Source organism: Schistocerca piceifrons, chromosome 1 (assembly GCF_021461385.2).
Source record: "Schistocerca piceifrons isolate TAMUIC-IGC-003096 chromosome 1, iqSchPice1.1, whole genome shotgun sequence".
Taxonomy (NCBI): domain Eukaryota; kingdom Metazoa; phylum Arthropoda; class Insecta; order Orthoptera; family Acrididae; genus Schistocerca; species Schistocerca piceifrons.
In genome coordinates this window covers 479415986-479436501 of record NC_060138.1, presented here as the reverse complement: position 1 = coordinate 479436501, position 20516 = coordinate 479415986, and the positions used below count along the sequence as shown (strand labels likewise).

The window sequence follows — 20516 nt, the reverse complement described above, 5'->3', positions numbered from 1 at the left end:
ATTTCTTGATGTACACGAGGCGATGATCAGAGGGTGTATTATCATGGCTGAGATGTGGAATATGCACGTAGGGTGGGAGTCGCTGTTCTAAAATTCCTTAGCATATGTTCCGAATAGTCTGGACGAAGCAGTTGTCTTTGTTTGGATACGCATTACCTATATCAGGGCAGTTCTATATCTCAGCTTTTTACATTGTCGATTATCAATGACAGGTCTAAATCTCGCAAGTATTGGTTGGTTGGTTCGGTTGGTATAGGGACCAAACTACAGGGTCATTAGTCCCTTCTGCAAGTATCTGCGTTTACTTCAGATTTTATTCGCGTCTCTTGCACCGAAAAACTCTCTGAGAGTGCACACCCTTGTGGTACACATACACGGTTCCCAGAACTTTCAGTGCACACAGTGTTTGTAGGGATTTGTTTAATTGTAATGATGCTACTTCACGGATTGCTATTTAAGACTACGCGCTGATGGAAGAAACCCATGCCTGATGAGCGACAACGATATTTGGAAACAATTTCGTCTCCTATTCTCTGCCGTTGGCAACTCAAACACGACGGCACTTTTACTTTCGAAGCCTTTGACGACTGATCGCAGAGGATGAGGGGAAGGTGCAAAGTAGCCAGTTGACACAGAAATATCCTCTGTTCAAGTGGCTGTTTAAAAGTGTGTGCTCCATTGTAGCATGTACACTGAAATATCTAGCCCAAAGTAAAATTAATCCGAAGTTGAGGACGATTTATCAGAACCTTGCTCCTTAATTTTCAACATTAGCTGCTGAATTAGAATATAGGCGTCTCTCTCTTGGAGATGACCCCTATAAGGCTGTACCAAAGGTGCAACCACATAGCCAGACATCCAAAAAGAGCACGATATGACAAGCTACTGAACAATCGATTTTAAAAGGAGTATGAAATAGCCACACTACAGAAATATAAGAAGAAAGGTTACGGTTCACCATACGTTAAGAATTTAACAACGAAAATGTTTTACGCATATGAGATGCGCTTTTGTCGAGTACTGACCAAAATGAGATTCAAAAACAAATTTCTATGCAATGTTTGGACTGTTTTAAACATAATCCAACAGTTCTCGTGTGGTGGTTCGTTACTGTAGATGAGTCGTGGGCCGCACCTCACGTCAGAAATTCAACAGCTATCACGGCAGCGGACGGATACCGGTGGTCAAGCCCAAGGTAGTTTAATCTTCCGCAAAACTTTATGGTTAATGTTTTGTGGGTTTTAAAAGGAATTCTTTCTGTTGATTAACTTGTAAATAACAAAACTGTCGAATGCTGGGCATGTTTACTGCGTCGACTGGGTAGAAAAAACGTAAGAAATGCGCTGGATTACAAATGTGGGAAAAATCATCTTACGTGACGGCAATGAGAGACGATATGGCAATGCGAAAAACTGAGGGATTTGAAATATTAACCATTTTTTTCGTCAGCCCTCAGATACTCGTCTGATGCTGTTATGTATGACATAGCACTACACGAAAAAGAGCTGCACAAGTATCGAGTCGGATCTTGATAGTATTACAGTGGTGCAAAGACTGCTTTAAATGTCCATAAAAATAAATCCGTGCAAAACGAGAAAAAAGAACGTAGTATCGTATGACTACAATATCAAGTCGCAACTGGAAGAGGTGAATTCATACAAATATCAGGGTGTAACGTTTTATAAGGATATCAAATGGAACGATTGCATACGCTTTGCGTAGATAAAGCAGGAGGGAGACTCCGGGCCAGTGGAGGAATACTAGGGTAATGCAACCAGTCTATAAAGGAAACTGCTTACGTGACACTCATGTGTTCCAGTCCACTATATTCTTCAAATGCGGGAGACCCGATCCAAAACATAATGACCAGATGCATACTGAAGGGCAGAACGAATGGTCATGTGCTTGTTTGACCTTGGGAGTGTGTCACGCACATCATGATGAAAAGTAACTGGTAGTCACTTGAAGATAGACGTAAACTACCCCAAGAAGGCCTACTTACAAGGTTTCAAGAACTAGCTTTAAATGATGAATCCCGCAATGGTCCCGAGGATAAGATTAGACCAATTATATCGCGCACGGAGGAGTTCAATCAATCATGTTCCCGCGTTCCGATCGTGAATGGAACGGGAAAAGTTCTGATAGTTGGTACGGTAGAGTGTACCTTCTGCCTTGCACTTCAGAGTGGTTTTGTTGAATACTGTTGTAGATGTATAAGTTTTTCACCTTGCAGATGTTGTATGTTGAAACAAGATTACTTAATTGTCGAATATTATACAGGGTGTCTCCGACGAAAGGTTATACCTGAAGAGCTCTGCGCATGCGCAACAAATCGGAGTGTGTGCGCGCGCGCGTGTGTGCGTGTGTGTGTGTGTGTGTGTGTGTGTGTGTGTGTGTGTGGGGGGGGGGGGGGGGGGGGTGCGTACATCACTTTCCTGGCCTTTTACGAATTCAGTTGATAAGAAGCACGTCTTGGGAGCACACCGTGCGTTCTGTGTGAGAATTTTACGGAAACGCTGATTCGGTGACTGTAGCACGAAGGAAAAGTTTGCAGTGATCGTGGAATGCGTAATGTAAATGATGGTCCAGGTATTCCCCCTTATCCTGAAATGGGTCAAAGTGTTTCTGGGGACCCGTTCAGCATTGGCCACACAGAGAAATCGGGCGACCGAGGTCATCAAAAACGGGAGAATCCGTGGAGAGTGTACATCAGCCTGCTCGTGATGATCCTAACCTCTCCCTGGTAACCGTGCAAATTCCTTAAATGTGCATAGACCACCACTGCACCGAATTATACAAAAAGATCTTAAACTGCACCCTTAAAAAGTCTAATTGATGCAAGAATTAAAGCCTCAGGATGCTATACATATCCCGCAGTTTGTTAATGATGTGACTGAGTGACCATTTCACATCATCTTGTTTTCTGACCAGGCTCATTTTCCCTGAACGGTCACACTAATAAGCAAAATTGGCGCTGCTACACTGCAACGAATCCCAAAGAGAAGCATGAGAAACATCTGCATTCGACAAAAGTTACTGTATGCGCTGTGATGTTTACTCGAGGAATAATTGGCGCGTACTTTTTCGAGGACAAGAGCTGTAGTGCAGTTATAGTGAATTCGGAGCGTTATGTGTCGATGTATAACAACTTTTTGGTGCCTGAATTGTAAAAACTTTTCTGGTTACAACCGAAGAACATGGTTTCAGCAAGACGGAGCCACAGCACACACGCGCAATGCGTGTATCCTGCAAGTTTGTGAAATTTACCCTGGTAAATTGATCTCCAGGAAAGGACATAAATTGGACCCAACGCAGTCCAGATTTGAGTCCCTTGGCTTGTTTGTTATGGAGATTAACTTAAAGAAAATACCCTAGCGAAGTGGCAGGCATCCCAGTGTTTAAATGACTAGCCGTCATCCAAAATTTTGTACATCGTTTGAATGAGTGCCGTAGGCGTGCTGGACTGCATTTAAATGACACTGCTTTTACGAAGTAAATTACTAAACTGTTTATTTTAATAATAAATAACGATTCTGTCGATAGGCTCCAACCTTTATTTTATTTTGACACGGCAAATATAAACTTTCTTTTGAGGCACCCTGTACAAGCAGGAAAAAGTGAGCAGCGAATTACTGGAGTCTCAGTATCGCCACATGGGACGTACGTGAACGGAGGGGTCGGACAGAAACGGAAACTATGTCCGGTGAAGGCGAACGGGCGAATAGTTTTGAGCCCCTCACAATGAAATTATGGCAGAGGGTTTGGGACAGGCGGTGGCGGTGCCGGTGCCGACAGAAATCACGTACCTGCCTGCGGAGGCGCCGGCTGGAGCTATAGTTATACGTAATATAACGACACGGGCGCCGCCGGAGAGGCAGACAGAGGCCTGCCTGCAATTACTCGGAACCCTTTGCCGCTCGGCCAGATGAAATGGACGGACGTAATGCCATTGTTTTACGAGGCGCTGCCCTGCATTTGGGGTCGGAGGAATAGTCGTTACAATTGCTCGCCGTCGTCCGGCCCCGCATCATCATGATCATTATTCGTAATGATCGTGATTGTGAAGGACGCCAAACAGTCCTCCTGCGCCGCCCACTAAACCGATGCGCAGATGTATGTGTGAACCAAGAAGCCGCCTCCCATGTCATCAGATCTGAAGTGAAGACGCCGTTCTACTAATGTTACGAAAACTTACGGTATCACGGACGAAATCTTATCGTTTCTGATAAAGTGTTAGCCGTGCCTAACAATCAGGTCAAAACTGTGTACCATACTTGTGTGCTGTACCATTTCCGACTAGTTCACTTAAGCCATCGTGTACACTCCAAGAGTAGTGCACTTCGTTATTGTTCCAAGAACAGCTCGAATAGACACCAGGTTACAGTATTAGAAATTTAATGGTCTTTCGTCAATGACTTCATATAAGTTCTCCAGCGTACCTCACGGGACTAGAACTCCTGGACAAAAGGAAGTTTGGAAAGTAAGAGGCGGGTATTGCCAATATTAAAGTTCTGAGGTCAGGAGGCGAGATGTGCCTGGAGAGGTCAGTGGGTGTCCCTCTTATGAGTCGTCAGACGAAGGTTTTCTTATGTTTCAGCAGATATCTGCAATTTAGTTTTGAAATTTGTAACTGGAGTCAGCCCAAACAAATACTGATTATACAGTCTTCCATGCGACGCCCGGGGAAAGTTTGTTCCCAGTTACAAAGTGGAATTTTACGTGCCCATTCGATAAAGCGATTTATGCGATTTTTGTTTTAGCGATATGTAGAACACGGACAGTGAAACACGAGGAATAACTAGTTCTCCAGCAGCGCTACCGCCACGCAGCAGCGCCCCTCAGTTGCTGCTGGAGTACTTCGTGTTTCACTGTTCCTGTTAATATATGCCCGTAACACAAATATGACATTAGGCTAATTTGCGACCGCTCTATCGAATAGGCATGTAAAATTCAATTTTAAAAATTATCCTGTTTGTGTAACAGGAAAGAAACTGGCGTTTTCAGTTGAGAACGAGCGTCACAAGAAAGACAAGACGAGTAGTATTCGTTTGGTCTGACTCCAGCTACACAACGCCAAAAATGAAACTGCAAATATCTGGCGAAACGCCAGAGAAAATGCACCTGGAAACTCTTAGGTTGTAATACATGATGCACACAGTTTCCTAGTTCTAGTACGTCTTCTTAGTCGAAGGGGCATTAAATAATGTTCTTTACTCGAGATTCTGAAATAGCGTACTGTCATCACAGAACCATAATGGTAAGCGAATATTTTGTGCTGTTTCTTTCAGCGACTCGAGAAACAAATATTTTATGGAAGCTACGTAACTGGATACAGTGCATCATGTTCCATCATATGACAGTCGAATTAAGAGTCTATGAATGATGACAGTTCGAATGAAAGCTGCGAATTCTCGACGGTGCCAACAGGAAATAAAACAAAGCACTTTTTTTAAGTCCAGGAAAGATTAATGTAACTGATTAAAATTGCCTTTTCTTCGATTACTATCTAATTGCGAAGAAAGGACGACAGCGTTCAAAACCGAATGTAGCTGGAAACAGCACAATTGCGTCTTTCACGTCTTCCTGAAAAACTGTGAGAACGATGAGTCTAATGGCGGGTATTGCCAAGTAAATAAATCCGCCGTTCCCACCGATTCACCTCTTGCCACAAGTAAGCCACACAGTCTTCACTACAAGCACAAAATTCCTACGATCGACACTGGCATTCTTCTACTCTGTGTTCTGCATTCATACCCTGCCTCCATAACAATCATCAACGCGGCAGAAAACCTATTTCCCGGTGGTGAAAACTGACGTTTACTTTCAAGTAACTGCAACAGGAATTAATTTCACTCTTATAAACCACAAATGCAGCTGTTAGACGTGAAAAAAAAAAAAGAATGCTGCTTTGGCATTACACCAGGTACACTTCTTATCGCCGGTCGTTATGGCCGAGCGGTTCTAGGCGCTTCAGTTCAGAACCGCGCTGCTGTTACGGTCGCAGGTTCGAATCTTGCCTCAGGCTTGGATGTGCGTGATGTCCTTAGGTTAGTTAGGTTTAAGTAGTTCTACGTCTAGGGGATTGATGACCTCAGATGTTAAGTCCCATAGTGCTTAGAGCCATTTGAACCATTTTGAACTTCTTATTGTTGGTGCTTGCGTACGTTGTTATGACAAAGTCAGTATATTAAAGCAAAGAACATTAGTTTGTGAAGGAAGTCGAAACAAGGAAGTTCTAGGAGTTTTCGTATCGATAGTCACCCTCAGGTGATATTAGCAGCCATCGAATGTGTGATAAACGTGAAAATAAAGTATGGAGAATCAAGTATATGGGGGAGACCAAATACTCATATGTTTATACGCAACTTCGACTTGTATTCAGCTTTTATCAGTTTTTATTAACATTGTTATTTTTGCATTTATAAGTTTAGTTTTCCGACCTTTGGATATTAACCAACCTTTCCACTCCTAAAACGTACTCCATCTACATATCAAATCTGCCTACGTATATGTTCATACATGGCACATGAACAAAATGAACTGAATGTAATGAACTCGTATCTTCAGTATAGCCATAGGCATCTATATACTACTACTACTACTACTACTACTACTACTAATAATAATAATAATAATAATAATAATAATCTATTGAAGCAACAAGTCTCCAAAACAGTAATTTCTTCGAACAAATCACATATAACGAACAGAAATTTGAAACCGTTTAACTGTATTCTTGAAGGAAACACTACTATTTACCTTGTTGTGTTGTGGTCTTCTAGATATTTCTTCCTCTCCACCTCGTCCATATCCAACAATTTATTTTCAAAGACTCCAGAAAAGGGGATGATTATGGAACCTGGGTCATTTTTATCAACCCATTCTTTGATTTTAATTAACCTAAGGGAAAAGAACAGATTAAATCCTTCAATGTTTTATTATTATTTTTGGGGAAACTTCTTGCAAATGACTGCAAGAAGTAAGAGTATGAAGAGCAAGTGACTATTTTGTTAAGACTGAATTACTGTGCGACAGATACAGGGAGATAAGGTAAAGGCGTCTCCTGATCCATCAACAAAAATTTAAAATCACCTGTCACAATAACAACAGAATTCTCCTTCTTCACTCTGCGGTCTGACAAAAATTTTCTTCAAACATCGAAACGATAATGTCGGGCATACTTTATACTGAAACGTGTTCATTAATATCAATATGAAAATAAATGTATCTGTACTCACCATTTATTCTTTTTTCTAATGTAGTCCTTTTCAGAGAGGTTAACCAGGTATATCACAGGTTTGGTGGTGATGAACATATGCTTGTTTAGGACCTCGATCTGCAGGCGAAAAGAAATTTCTCTTACTGTACAGCCGTTGTCATTCAGCTTTGTAAAGATACGTAAGACTATCACAATGAAATAAATGTTTTCGACTTACCTTATTATCGGACAGAGACAATACTTTCATGTTTTTAAATAAAAATATCTATGTACAATACAACCATCAAATTTGATGTTCTACTTGGTGTCCTCCCACCATCAGAGTTATACAATTGGGAAAAAAACGAGCGATGCAATGGAAGATGTATGTCGCCTACAGAAAAATTAAACTTTTGGAGAAAAGAAAAGCACCTGTGGGAGTAAAAAGTGCACAAATGTAATGAAAGTGCTAAGGAAAGACAGAAAGGTTTTGTGGAAGGAATATAGCCTATAGAGGCGTTACACAAAGGACACGAACCTCAAGACGAAGCAAATGAAGAAGAGATGGGGAATGTGGCAACTAGGAGAAGACTTCAACAGTGTGCTGAAAGACCTAGGTCGAAAGTCGTCCCCTGGACTATACGACATTCATTTAAAATTATTGAGATCCTAAAAGTAGTGGACAACTTTTGCTATTTGAGAAGAAAAATAACTGACGACGCGCAAGGTGGTAGGATATACGATAGACTGGATAAAGCAATAAAAGGATATCTGAAAAAGAGGGATTCTTAACAATGAATGTGTATTTAACTGTTAGAAAGATTTTTCCGAAGTTGTTTTGTCTGGAATGTAGCCTGGTACAGAAGTGAAACGTGGGCAATAAAATATTCAGACATGAAGAGAAAAGAAGATTTTGAAATATGGCGCTAAAGCAGAATGGTGAAGATTTGATAGGTAGATCGAATAAGCAATGAAGAGGGTTTGAATCGAACTGGGCAGCAGAAAAGAATTTTATGGTGCAACTTGACTAATAGAAGAGATCGGCTGATGGGACAAACAGGAGGCAAAATTACAGAAGGAGACCAAGGACCGACTGTAGCAAGCACGTCCAAATGGATTTAGGTTGCAGCAGTTATGCAGAAATGAAGAGGCTTGCACAGAATAGAATAGTGAGAAGAGCTTCGTCTATCCAGTCCTCGGACTGAAGAATACAGCACAAAACGAATGGAAAGGTAGTTCAAACTAACTGTCCTCTTTATATCTGTCAAAATCAAGCAGAGTTTTTGGTTCAAATGGCTCTGAGCACTATGAGACTTAACATCTGAGGTCATCAGTCCCCTAGAACTTACAGCTACTTAAACCTAACTAACCTAAGGACATCACACACATCCATGCCCGAGGCAGGATTCGAACCTGCGACCGTAGCTGTCGCGCGGTTCCAGACTGACGCGCCTAGAACCGCTCGGCCACACCGGCCGGCAGGGTTTTTGGTTCTTCACATTTTCGATAAGGACGTTTACGAATAAAAGCTTCCCGTCTTTTCAAAGTGTTGTTAATTTTGTTTTGTGAAACTCATAAACATTGTCAGAATACACAGTCCAAGTGTCAATCTGCTCTAATATGGAGTTATGGTCGAGAATCTAGCCTAACATAAATTTAGGTCTCATTGTTGAGCGGACTGCATATCTGACTTGATTTTCTTTACGAGACCCGCACATTTCTGGAAAATGTCTCTAGAATAAAGAGCTCAAGATTTTCTCGTAACGGGCATACATGGTCCAAAATTGGAGTTATTAGAGTTCCAATTCTCTGTGACAGGTAGTACAGGAACCGAAGTACTTTAGTATTGTTCGTGGTTAGTACTGTTACGAGCCCTGGTAGGTCATACAGAGGGCGTGAACAGCGTCAGATGTTGAATGATGGAAATGGAAATGAGCGTTTGGCGCCATTGGCCGGGAGGCCCCTTGGGGGGCAGGTCCAACCACCTTGATGCAGGTCTTATTACATTCGACGCCACATTGGGCGACCTGCGCGCCGGATGGGGATGAAATGATGATGAAGACAGCACAACACCCAATCCCTGAGCAGAGAAAATCCCCGAATCAGCCGGGAATCGAACCCAGGCCCGTAGGACGGCAATCCCTCACGCTCACCACTCAGCTATCGGGGCGGACATGTTGAGTGATAGCTTCAAAGGACACGGAGGTGTCAAGTGCTCTTGCGAGACAGCCTTATCAGAACCTGACAGTTTAAAAAGGGGCTTCATTCTGGTCTATGTTTGGACGGCTGGTCGAATAGTGGAATATTCAGGTTTGCCGGTCATTCATATGTGATAGTGGTCCAATTTGGACCTCATAAGAATGTGAGGGTAGCAGCGATAAATTTCAGTTTTGCACTACCGCAAGATGACCTTCGCTGGCGAGTGTTGCAGCGATGTGGGGAGAGGTCCCTTTCTTCCAGTTTTGGAGAGGCACAGTGGTATTACTCCTGGAGTCATAGTGTGGGGAGCCATCGGATATGGCTTCAGGTCACGGCTGCTAGTGATGAGGGAAGTCTCAGGGCACAAAGATACGATACGGACATCCTGCGTCCTTATATGTTGCCTCTCATGCAACAGTATCGTGGTGCAATTGTTCAACTGGATAATACTCGTCTATAACTGGAACCTGTATTCATGAACCGTCTGCGTGATGTTGCGGTACTCCCATGACCAACGAGATCCCCGTACATGTACCCGACAGAATATCTGTGGGATCAGCTTGGACGTCAGCTTCGTTCTAGTGCTAGTGTTCAGAATATAAGGACCAGTTGCAGCAAATGTGGGGCGGCCTGCCTCAGGAAAGGTTACAGCGGCTTTATGACACACTTCGGAACTGAATCAGTCCATGCGTATAAGTCAGTGAGAATGCAACCCCATATTGATAAATGGGTTCATTCTGCCAAGGTCTTTGTAAAGGAAGCAGTACGTTGGCTGACTCTTTGAGGAACGCCTCTGTCGCAGGGTCTGCCACCGGTGTCGGCTGAGTATCTCCGTGACGCTTTCGCGCGTAGCAAATCAACCTGTAACGAAACGTGCTGCTGATCCTCTATCTGTCCTATCTGGTACGGATCCCAGGCTGACGTGCAATACTCAGTTACTGGTCGAAGCTACCATCTTTGTTGATGGACTATATTTCCTGAGGATTCCTTCAGTGAATCTCAGTCTGACATCAGCCTTACCCAGATTAATTTTGTGTGGTCATTCCACTTCAAATCTCCCCGTTCGCACACACCTACATATTTCATGGAAGTAACAGCTTGCAGTGATTGTTGTACAATCGTGTAATCACACAATAAGGGGAATTTCTCTCTATGTATTCGCAATACTTTTGTTTGTGTTGATGGTCAATCACCACTTCCTACATCAAGCGTCGATCGTCTGCAGGTCTTCGTGCACTTCAGTACAATTTTCTAGCGTTGCGACTTCCCTATATACAACACATCATCAGCGAAAATCCTCATGGAACTTTCGACGTTATCTACAAAGTTATTTGTGTATATTGTGAAAAGTAATGGTCCTACAACACTCCATTGGGGCACGCCAGAAAGTGACTTTTACGTGGGAAGACATCTACCCGTCGAGAAGGACATGCTGTGTTTTGTGTACTAGAATTTCTTCAATCTAATCACGCAGTTGATCTGATGTTCCGCACGCTCGTATTTTGCACATTAGGCGGCAGTGCGAAAGTGTATCGAATATCATCTGGAAGAGAACAACGCGGCGTCTACTAGAGCGCCGGTATCTACTGATTTCTGTTTCTCGTGAACAAATAGAGCGAGCTGGGTTTCACACGATCGTTATTTACGGAACAACCGATGTTGATTCCTACATAGTAGATTTTCTGTTTCCAGAAATGTTATAATAAGAGAGCATAAAACTTGTTCCAAAATTGTATAACAGACGGGCGTCAGAGACAATGCCCTGTTGTTTCGTGCGCCTGTCCGACAACCCTTTTAGAAAAGGGAAATGATGAGTGCTTTTTTCCAATCATTAGGAACGCTTCACTCCTCCAGAGACCTAGGGTACATTGTTACTAGAAGAGGGGTAAGCTTTTTCCAGTGCTCTTCGTAGACTCGAACTGCTGTCCCGTCCTCAGGTCCAGTGGACTTTCCTTTTTTAAGGGATTTGAGTGCTTTACTTTCTTTGTAAGGCAGCGAAAAACTTGATGTGCTGTAACACTCTTAAATGAAGGTGATGTAATACGTTTTGAAAGTTGATCTCATGCTCCACGGCCGTAAAAAGTATAAGTACAATACGTGGTTGGATAGTTCTGGAGCAATACTACCGTCAGTTCAATCAATTTTCAAATGTAATACACATTCCGTCTTAACCGTTTAAGATAGTTTTATATCAGACCGTTCACTATTCTCGAATTCAGTCGTCAGTCATGCAAAATGGCGGACAACTATTAAGTTCCCCGCGAAAATTCGCATTTCCATTTTGCGATGTATCAAAGACAAGCACACTTATTTACTGTTTTGTGACCATCACTACCCTCGTTTCAAAACTATCAAAACTGTCTCATCAGTTAAACCATTTACTACTGATTATGTTAACACCGTCCGCCGCTCGTGATCTCGCGGTAGCGTTCTCGCTTCCCGAGTACGGGGTCCCGGGTTCGACCCCCGACGGGGTCAGGGATTTTCACCTGCCCCGACATGACTGGGTGTTGTTGTGTCATCTTCATTCATTCCCATTACGATCGGAGTCAACGGAAAACCACCTCCATTAAGACCTTGCTTAGTACGGTGGTGCGGGCCTCCCGCATCGTTCCCCAACGCTCTGTCAAGAAGCATGGGACATCATTTCTATTCCATCTTAACACCTGTTGTTCTTGCGGAAGGAAAGTTAGGTTTTAACATTCTGTCGACGACAGCTTTACAGCTCATGCTGGCCACGGACGGAGAAGGAAATCGGACGCGTTCTTTTCAGAGGAAACAATTCGGTATTCCTTTTAAAAGATCGATCCTGAAAGCTACGGGAGGTACTTTTTATTCGTTTTATCATCACGCTATTTGTCATAGCACCACTTCAATGGTTATTTTTCTTGAACTGGGTATTCTTTTTATGTATACAGTCAGCTTCGACAAGTTTGCTACGTCCTGAAACTCGTAGTCATAGATTGCAGTCCCTCATTCGCTACCTTCTTTGATGTCTGAACTACACTCCTGGAAATGGAAAAAAAGAACACATTGACACCGGTGTGTCAGACTCACCATACTTGCTTCGGACACTGCGAGAGGGCTGTACAAGCAATGATCACACGCACGGCACAGCGGACACACCAGGAACCGCGGTGTTGGCCGTCGAATGGCGCTAGCTGCGCAGCATTTGTGCACCGCCGCCGTCAGTGTCAGCCAGTTTGCCGTGGCATACGGAGCTCCATCGCAGTCTTTAACACTGGTAGCATGCCGCGACAGCGTGGACGTGAACCGTATGTGCAGTTGACGGACTTTGAGCGAGGGCGTATAGTGGGCATGCGGGAGGCCGGGTGGACGTACCGCCGAATTGCTCAACACGTGGGGCGTGAGGTCTCCACAGTACATCGATGTTGTCGCCAGTGGTCGGCGGAAGGTGCACGTGCCCGTCGACCTGGGACCGGACCGCAGCGACACACGGATGCACACCAAGACCGTAGGATCCTACGCAGTGCCGTAGGGGACCGCACCGCCACTTCCCAGCAAATTAGGGACACTGTTGCTCCTGGGGTATCGGCGAGGACCATTCGCAACCGTCTCCATGAAGCTGGGCTACGGTCCCGCACACCGTTAGGCCGTCTTCCGCTCACGCCCCAACATCGTGCAGCCCGCCTCCAGTGGTGTCGCGACAGGCGTGAATGGAGGGACGAATGGAGACGTGTCGTCTTCAGCGATGAGAGTCGCTTCTGCCTTGGTGCCAATGATGGTCGTATGCGTGTTTGGCGCCGTGCAGGTGAGCGCCACAATCAGGACTGCATACGACCGAGGCACACAGGGCCAACACCCGGCATCATGGTGTGGGGAGCGATCTCCTACACTGGCCGTACACCACTGGTGATCGTCGAGGGGACACTGAATAGTGCACGGTACATCCAAACCGTCATCGAACCCATCGTTCTACCATTCCTAGACCGGCAAGGGAACTTGCTGTTCCAACAGGACAATGCACGTCCGCATGTATCCCGTGCCACCCAACGTGCTCTAGAAGGTGTAAGTCAACTACCCTGGCCAGCAAGATCTCTGGATCTGTCCCCCACTGAGCATGTTTGGGACTGGATGAAGCGTCGTCTCACGCGGTCTGCACGTCCAGCACGAACGCTGGTCCAACTGAGGCGCCAGGTGGAAATGGCATGGCAAGCCGTTCCACAGGACTACATCCAGCATCTCTACGATCGTCTCCATGGGAGAATAGCAGCCTGCATTGCTGCGAAAGGTGGATATACACTGTACTAGTGCCGACATTGTGCATGCTCTGTTGCCTGTGTCTATGTGCCTGTGGTTCTGTCAGTGTGATCATGTGATGTATCTGACCCCAGGAATGTGTCAATAAAGTTTCCCCTTCCTGGGACAATGAATTCACGGTGTTCTTATTTCAATTTCCAGGAGTGCATTATTCCAAGTCAGTGTGTCACATTCCAGACTCTACAGCTCCGCACTGCGAACGGATTTCTATCATCAATCACACTTCTCCCATAACAGGAGGTTCCTGTTGCATGATGATTAGTTGCGGCAATAAGAGCGCGAAAGAATATCGCAAACTGGTTACGTAGGGTATTCACTTCCTAGCAAATCAACAACCGCTACAAAAGTATATTTCAAGCACACACAAAGCAAAAGCCAATACGGAGGTTAAGACAATGATCCTCCTAATCAAGGAACTTATTCCAATGGAAATGCAATAAATCGAAAGCACCACGCATAAGAGAAAATGGAATCACCACCTATTACATCACGTTTTCGGGTGGTCCTAGCAATAGTATCCAACACCGAAAATAATGTGGAGAAAATAATAAAATTGTCAAATCTTTTTAAGAGTATTAGTTTCAGATTAAGGGAAAAAATAATATAATGATACTTGGAGGTGCTCTGTATATTATAAAAAACTGCTTTGGCTAAAAGAGACAAAAAACAGCTCGGCTTTTAACCGTTTTAAACCGTGAGAAAATGGAAGGATTCTGTTAGAATTTGGACTAGGTTGCTGTATGACTGCAAAATATGGATACACTTAAAGGTTGGTGTAAAAAGGCACTAAGAGCAGTGAAAATGTGGTTATGCTGGAGGGTGACGGAAATCGGTTGGACAGAAATGAAGATTCAAATCAGGAATTAAAAGGAATGAGCGTACAACAAAACTTCCCTATAATAATGGGAAGAAGAAAATCGTCACTCTCTGAGCAACTTGTAATACATACAGCTTCCTTAAAAACATTCTCAAGGGCAGGATTCTTGGGATGAAATAAAGAGGCAAACTAAGATAAAAGATCAGAGAACAGCTGATGCAGAGAATGTGTGTGGTACCGAAACTACAAAGAAATGGACGCATCTGCAGCCAAAATATGTAAATGGTAGTAGCGATAACGCGTAGCCTTTAGACAACGGTTACATCTACATCTGCATGACTACTCTGCAGCTCACATCTAAGTTCTTGGCAGAAGGTTCATCGAACCACCTTCACATTATTTTTCTGCCGTTCCACTCTCGAGCAAAGCGCGGGAAAAACGAACGCTTCAATCTTCCGTACGAGTATTTTTTTTCTGTAATACATTACGATGATAATTTCTTCCTATGTAGATGGGCGGCAACAAAATATTTTCGCATTCGGAGGAGAAAATTGGTGGCTGAAATTTCATGCAAAGATGACGTTGCAACGAAAAACGGTTTGTTTTAATGATTTTAGCTGAAATGACAGGTTTTAGATTACCGTGATTTATCGTGCAGACGAAATTTCACCGATTCCTTTTGGTGGTCACTTGGATGACCGCACACTTTTTATTGTTTGAGGTCAATTGCCACTTTTCGCGCCGCACTGATACATTTTGCAACTGATTTTGATTTTCTGAGACTTTACTGGACGGTACACGATAGCATTATCTGCAAACAATCTGAGAGACTGCCTCCTAAATCATTAAGATAAATTAGGAGCAGCGCATCGCGCGGTGTGAAGCGCGTTGCCAGGGTTCGCGCGGCTCCGCCGTCGTAGGTTCGAGTCCTCCCTCGGGCATGGCTGTGTATGTTGCCCTTAGCGTAAGTTAGTTTAAGTAGTGTGTAAGCCTAGGGACCGATGATCTCAGCAGTTTGGTCCCACAGGAACTTATAAATTTCCAAATTTTCCATGATCAGCAGAGTGCTTAAAACACTTCCTTGCGGAACGGCAGATATTACTTCCATTATACTGGATGACTTTCCGTCAATACATTCTCCGCAAAACACTGCACAGTGCACGGTAGATGCCTCTTTCCATTGCACCTAATATTAGGGTTTCTAGTCGTTCCATTCGCATACGGATCGTGGCAAGAATGACTGTTTAAATGCCTCTGTACGTGCTGTAATTAGTGTTATTTTCGAGACACCTATGTAAGCATTCGGAAGAGTTGCAGTATATTCCTGTGATTCTTCGCTTAATACTGATTATAGAAATTTTATAAGCAGGCTTTCGCGGGATATCTGGCGTCTATCTTCAATCGTTTGCCAATTCAAGTGTTTCATCGTTTCTGTGAAGCTCTACCGTGGATCGAACAATCCACTGAGCATTCCGACTGCACGTTCTGCCGTTTCAAGTATCGAAGCAGCTATCCTCTATTTGACTGGAGCCTTGACAACAGTAAAAATAAATAAAAATAAAACAAAAAATAAAAAAATCCGCAATTATGAAATGAAACCGGGCACCATTGTTTTACATCTTTTTCTTTCAAGTGTGTTGTGCACTATTTTCTATGCGTTTTCATGGCAAAGTGCGAGAAGTACTGGGTGATCATAAGTGAAGTTCCGGTTTCAAAACGCTGTAGAAGGAGAACCGCTGCTCAGCACCAGTGTGCTAATCACTGTGCCACCTCGGTCGGTGCAACTGGTTGAGACGGCAAGACGACAAACTTGCCGGCACTGCGTTCGTCTCTCTCTCTCTCTCTCTCTCTCTCTCTCTCTCTTTCTTTGCGCCATTCGATGTAGGCTTTCATAGCCAAAGTCAAATATTTCCTGTGCGACTGGAGTAGTGAGATATACCACCATGTCGTGAAGAATGCATTACTCTTCACTCCCTGGTGTAGCATCAGTTGACAACTCAGTAATCGTACATACGCTGAAATACGAATGGTTTGTGTCAATAATTATACCTGAACGGCCATTCAATTTATATGTTAATTACGTGTTATTTTTCAACTACCGTCATTTAAAAACCAATTGTAGTTGTCAGAAAATGAGATTCATAAAATAAGATGGATGTAAGTATATGTTAAGTTTTCAGTCTTTTGTGATAGATCCCTCCATAAATCCTGTTGGCTCACCAATGACAACAAAGAATTATACGTGTAATCGTCACAACTTCTCACTAAGTAGATGCACGACGAACAAATGACCTTTCCATCACGATTCCGAAAAACCTCTATTACACCTCATCGATGAAAAATGATTCGTTATAGCGATGTCAAAATTTGATGGGAAATCAAAAAAAGACGAGACTCGGACGCAGTGAGTGGAGAGCTCTAGTGTGCAGCCTTAGCCAGCTGCATTAACGCAATCCTCCACGGCTGGCGTTCTTGTGTGGTACTCAAGAGGCTCATCAAGCTTTGAAACTAGATTTCTCGAAAACGCTTGATAAGTGCATCGCGCTACATCAGTACTTCTTGTATATATTATAACTGTAGGAGAGATGAGCGAAGTCGCAGATGTGTTGTGTGTACAGTGTCTGATCAAAAGTATAGGGACACCTATCAATGAAGATTATTACGGAACGTGTCCACCCTTCGCCTTTATGACGGTTTGAACTCTGCTGGGGACGCTTTCAGTGTGGTGTCTAAATCTCTGTGGGGGAATGGCAGCCCACTCTTCCTCAACAGCCCCAACCACATGAGGTAGAAATGTTGAGAAGTGGAGTATGGCCGCAAGCCGACGCCTTAAATCATTCCACAGGTGTTTCCCTGGCTTCAGACCTGTCCTTTGGGCAGGCTAGTCCATTTCACAGATGTTACTGTCCTCAAACCATTGCCTCACAGAAGCTGCTTTATTAGAGGGTGCACTGTTGTGTTGATACAATCAATCATCGTTTCCTAAAAGGTTTCTCAACTGTGCGCGGCATATTATGCTATAATATGAGTTGTTGTCTTTCCGCATTTAGCGTTTTCCTAAGCGCAATAAAGGGACGACATCATAACCACGAAAAACACATCCATACAACAAGACCACCTCCTCCGTACTTCACAGTTGGCACTAAATACTGATGGAGCGTAACATTCTCCAGGCATTCGCCAAACCCAAACACTTTCATTGGATTGCCTAAGAATACTAGAGATGGGCAAAACTGTTGTTTTCAGAGATCGGATCAGAATTGGTCACTCACTAGAATGAACTAGCTTTTTTTCATGACACAGCACTCACCATTCACTCATAAAAATAAGTAAAGGGAAGGTACAGTATCTTTTTAATTCAGATCACTAAACCAGTATTTTTATCCGATTTGGTCCTATTTTGAAAGGACATATAAAGAGGAGTAATAATTTTGTGTTATGTCCTCAGTAATTTTCAGATACAAAAGCTTTAAATTTCGTCTGCTGTAAAAATTATAAATATTACAACAAAATCCTAAATATATTTTAGGAAGCGGGAATTTTTTAAGTATGAAGACTGATTCTTGCTATATTTTGATATTTTTACTGGACAAAAATATAAAAATTATAACAACTGTAACTGAAGTGTATCTGCAGTCATCATTTATAGTCAGTATTACCATATATGTTCCATTAAGGAAACATTAATATTGTCATTTACACTGCTTTGTGTACATAATACGATTGCCGGCCTGAGTGGCCGAGCGGTTCTACGCGCTACAGTCTGGAACCGCGCGACCGCTACGGTCGCAGGTTCGAATCCTGCCTCGGGCATGGATGTGTGTGATGTCCTTAGGTTAGTTAGGTTTAGGTAGTTCTAAGTTCTAGGGGACTGATGACCACAGCAGTTAAGTCCCATAGTGCTCAGAGCCATTTGAACCATAATACGATTAAGGACCAATTGATACAGAGCTGGCCACAGCACTTTTCTTGTTTCCCACCAGTTTAACAGACTGCTGTTTCTAGGCAAATATCCCTCCGCTAAATATTTGTCCTGTTCGCCAATTGCTGCATTTTCTGGATCATGACTTGTTTGAAGCTGGCCAATAGTTTCACTGCACTACTCCCTGACTGAAAAAGTCTCATGTATCACTGTGGTAATTGGTTGAGAAATGAGCTCTGCTTTTTCTCATTGAACAACCAACGCTTTCATTTCTGCAGTAGCCTCCATGTAGCAGTCCTGAAATGTTTTGTCGTCTAAAAATCCTTGCCTTTGAATCGGGTCCAGTAACGTTGCCTTAGTAATAAGTTGGTTGCTGGAGATAACACTAAACCACTCTGATAGCCCTTGAAGCTAATTATCAACAAATTTCTTAAGGATATTCTTTATTGTTGTCTTCAAACGACTATCGTTTCCGTTCCATTAATCTTGGCAAGACTTTAATTTTTGAAAATGAAAATGTTTTCTCTGAGGACATCGCTTTGATTAGCTCATAGAAAACTTTGAAAAATCTGTAAAACCTGTTGCATTATCTCCCAGTCTGTACGTTTTAATTTAAGGTGACAGATTTTTAAAATAGCGAGGCAAGAAATTATGGGTTCTTTATTTACAGTAAATCTTTGCAACATTTCGTAAGCCGAGTTCCATCTGGTTGAGCCATCTTGTTTCAGTTTCAGTCGGTCTTTTTTTAAATTTTCTTGCATTTCAACAAGTTTGCTTGAAGCAAAAGGTCTCTCCTTAAGAAACATAACAATTCATTTGGCCTCGTCAATGGTTTTCTATATGGACTTCTGAACTGCGTGTTGAGCAGTGAGGTTGAAAGAATGTACAAAGCGTGGGATACGAGGTAGTTTCAGAAGCATGGCAGTTCATTTCATATTTGACTAATTTTCTGTTATTATGGACGTGATTTTAAAACTGATATTGTATTTGGGATAGTACACTTGACCCAGTCTGAGATGTTTTCTGCAGTTTGTCTGTCTTCGAATTGTGAGCACTCTAAAAGGTGGGACTAGTTCACTTTCTCATCTATGATAGGTGCAGTGGGTGCATAGAAACTAATGTAATTTACACTCGTCCACGCATCAGTCGAAGGGCAGACTGCCTTTGCGGTGGTCAAGTCATTTTTAGTTTTATCAAATAACTCATGATGCAAACTGACAACGTTTTTTGACTTGGTTAATTATAATTTGGGCAAAGCTACTAAGAGAGAGACTGGTATTATCTGCAAGTCATTTTTAGAAGCTGTATATCTAATGAGATACTTTTATTTAATGTGACCGGCTTTATAATATTATTAAAAAAATTACTTATCGGTTGTTGTAAATGGAAAGTAGTTGAGGGTGGGGCACCACAAAAGGAAATAAATCAGGACTTGGTCCAGAACCTGACGACACTGATGGGCTGGATAGGGAGGTGGAAGCAGGCGTCAGTGAGGATGGTTCACGAGAAGCGATTTCTTGAATTTCTGAACTGACTGATAGCGATCTTGATCGGCTTCTCCCACATTGTTGCAGAGGTATTGTAGGATGCTTCGGTTTTAGAGGTCTCTGCAGGTTTGATGATGAGCCAGAAGCCTTGGAAATTATCTTCTGACAGTAGTGGCATTTTCCTTTTTCTTCCATTTTGGTAAAACGATATTAAACATCGCTCGTAATTCTTCTAGACGAAGTCAATGTGGATTACATATTTTTTGTGCAGCACTGGTAAAATTAAAATGTTTACTATTTACATAGCCATTTTAAATTGTAAAACCTTAAAGCGAGAACAAATATACACGCAGCACATTCTATAATCAGAAGTTAGAGAGTAGGATGTACAACGTTGTTATCTGCGAAACCTAAACCCACAATCGTGAAGTTTGTGTCATATACGAAAAGGTCTGGAGCAGTCACAGTGATTAAGAAACTCGCGAAGACAAGCCTGATAATATGCCAGGATTTCACTGCTGAAAGATAAAAATTTTGAATAACATTATATCCGAATTTGGGATGCATAGCATCTGAACAAGAGACAGCTGGATAATATTGCGGATAAACGCT

The 20516-nt window shown here is 42.9% G+C and overlaps 1 protein-coding gene across 1 annotated transcript in view; it reads right to left on the bottom strand.

The window, feature by feature from the left end:
• The window catches only part of LOC124804834 (obg-like ATPase 1), a 301314-nt gene that overhangs the window by 54384 nt on the left and 226414 nt on the right, over window positions 1-20516 (bottom strand). The window contains exons 7-8 of the mRNA XM_047265184.1: window positions 7239-7336; window positions 6760-6900 (exon numbers count right to left, since the gene is read on the bottom strand). Of these exons, the coding sequence (XP_047121140.1) occupies window positions 6760-6900; window positions 7239-7336 (239 nt within the window). The remainder of the gene's footprint in view (window positions 1-6759; window positions 6901-7238; window positions 7337-20516) is intronic.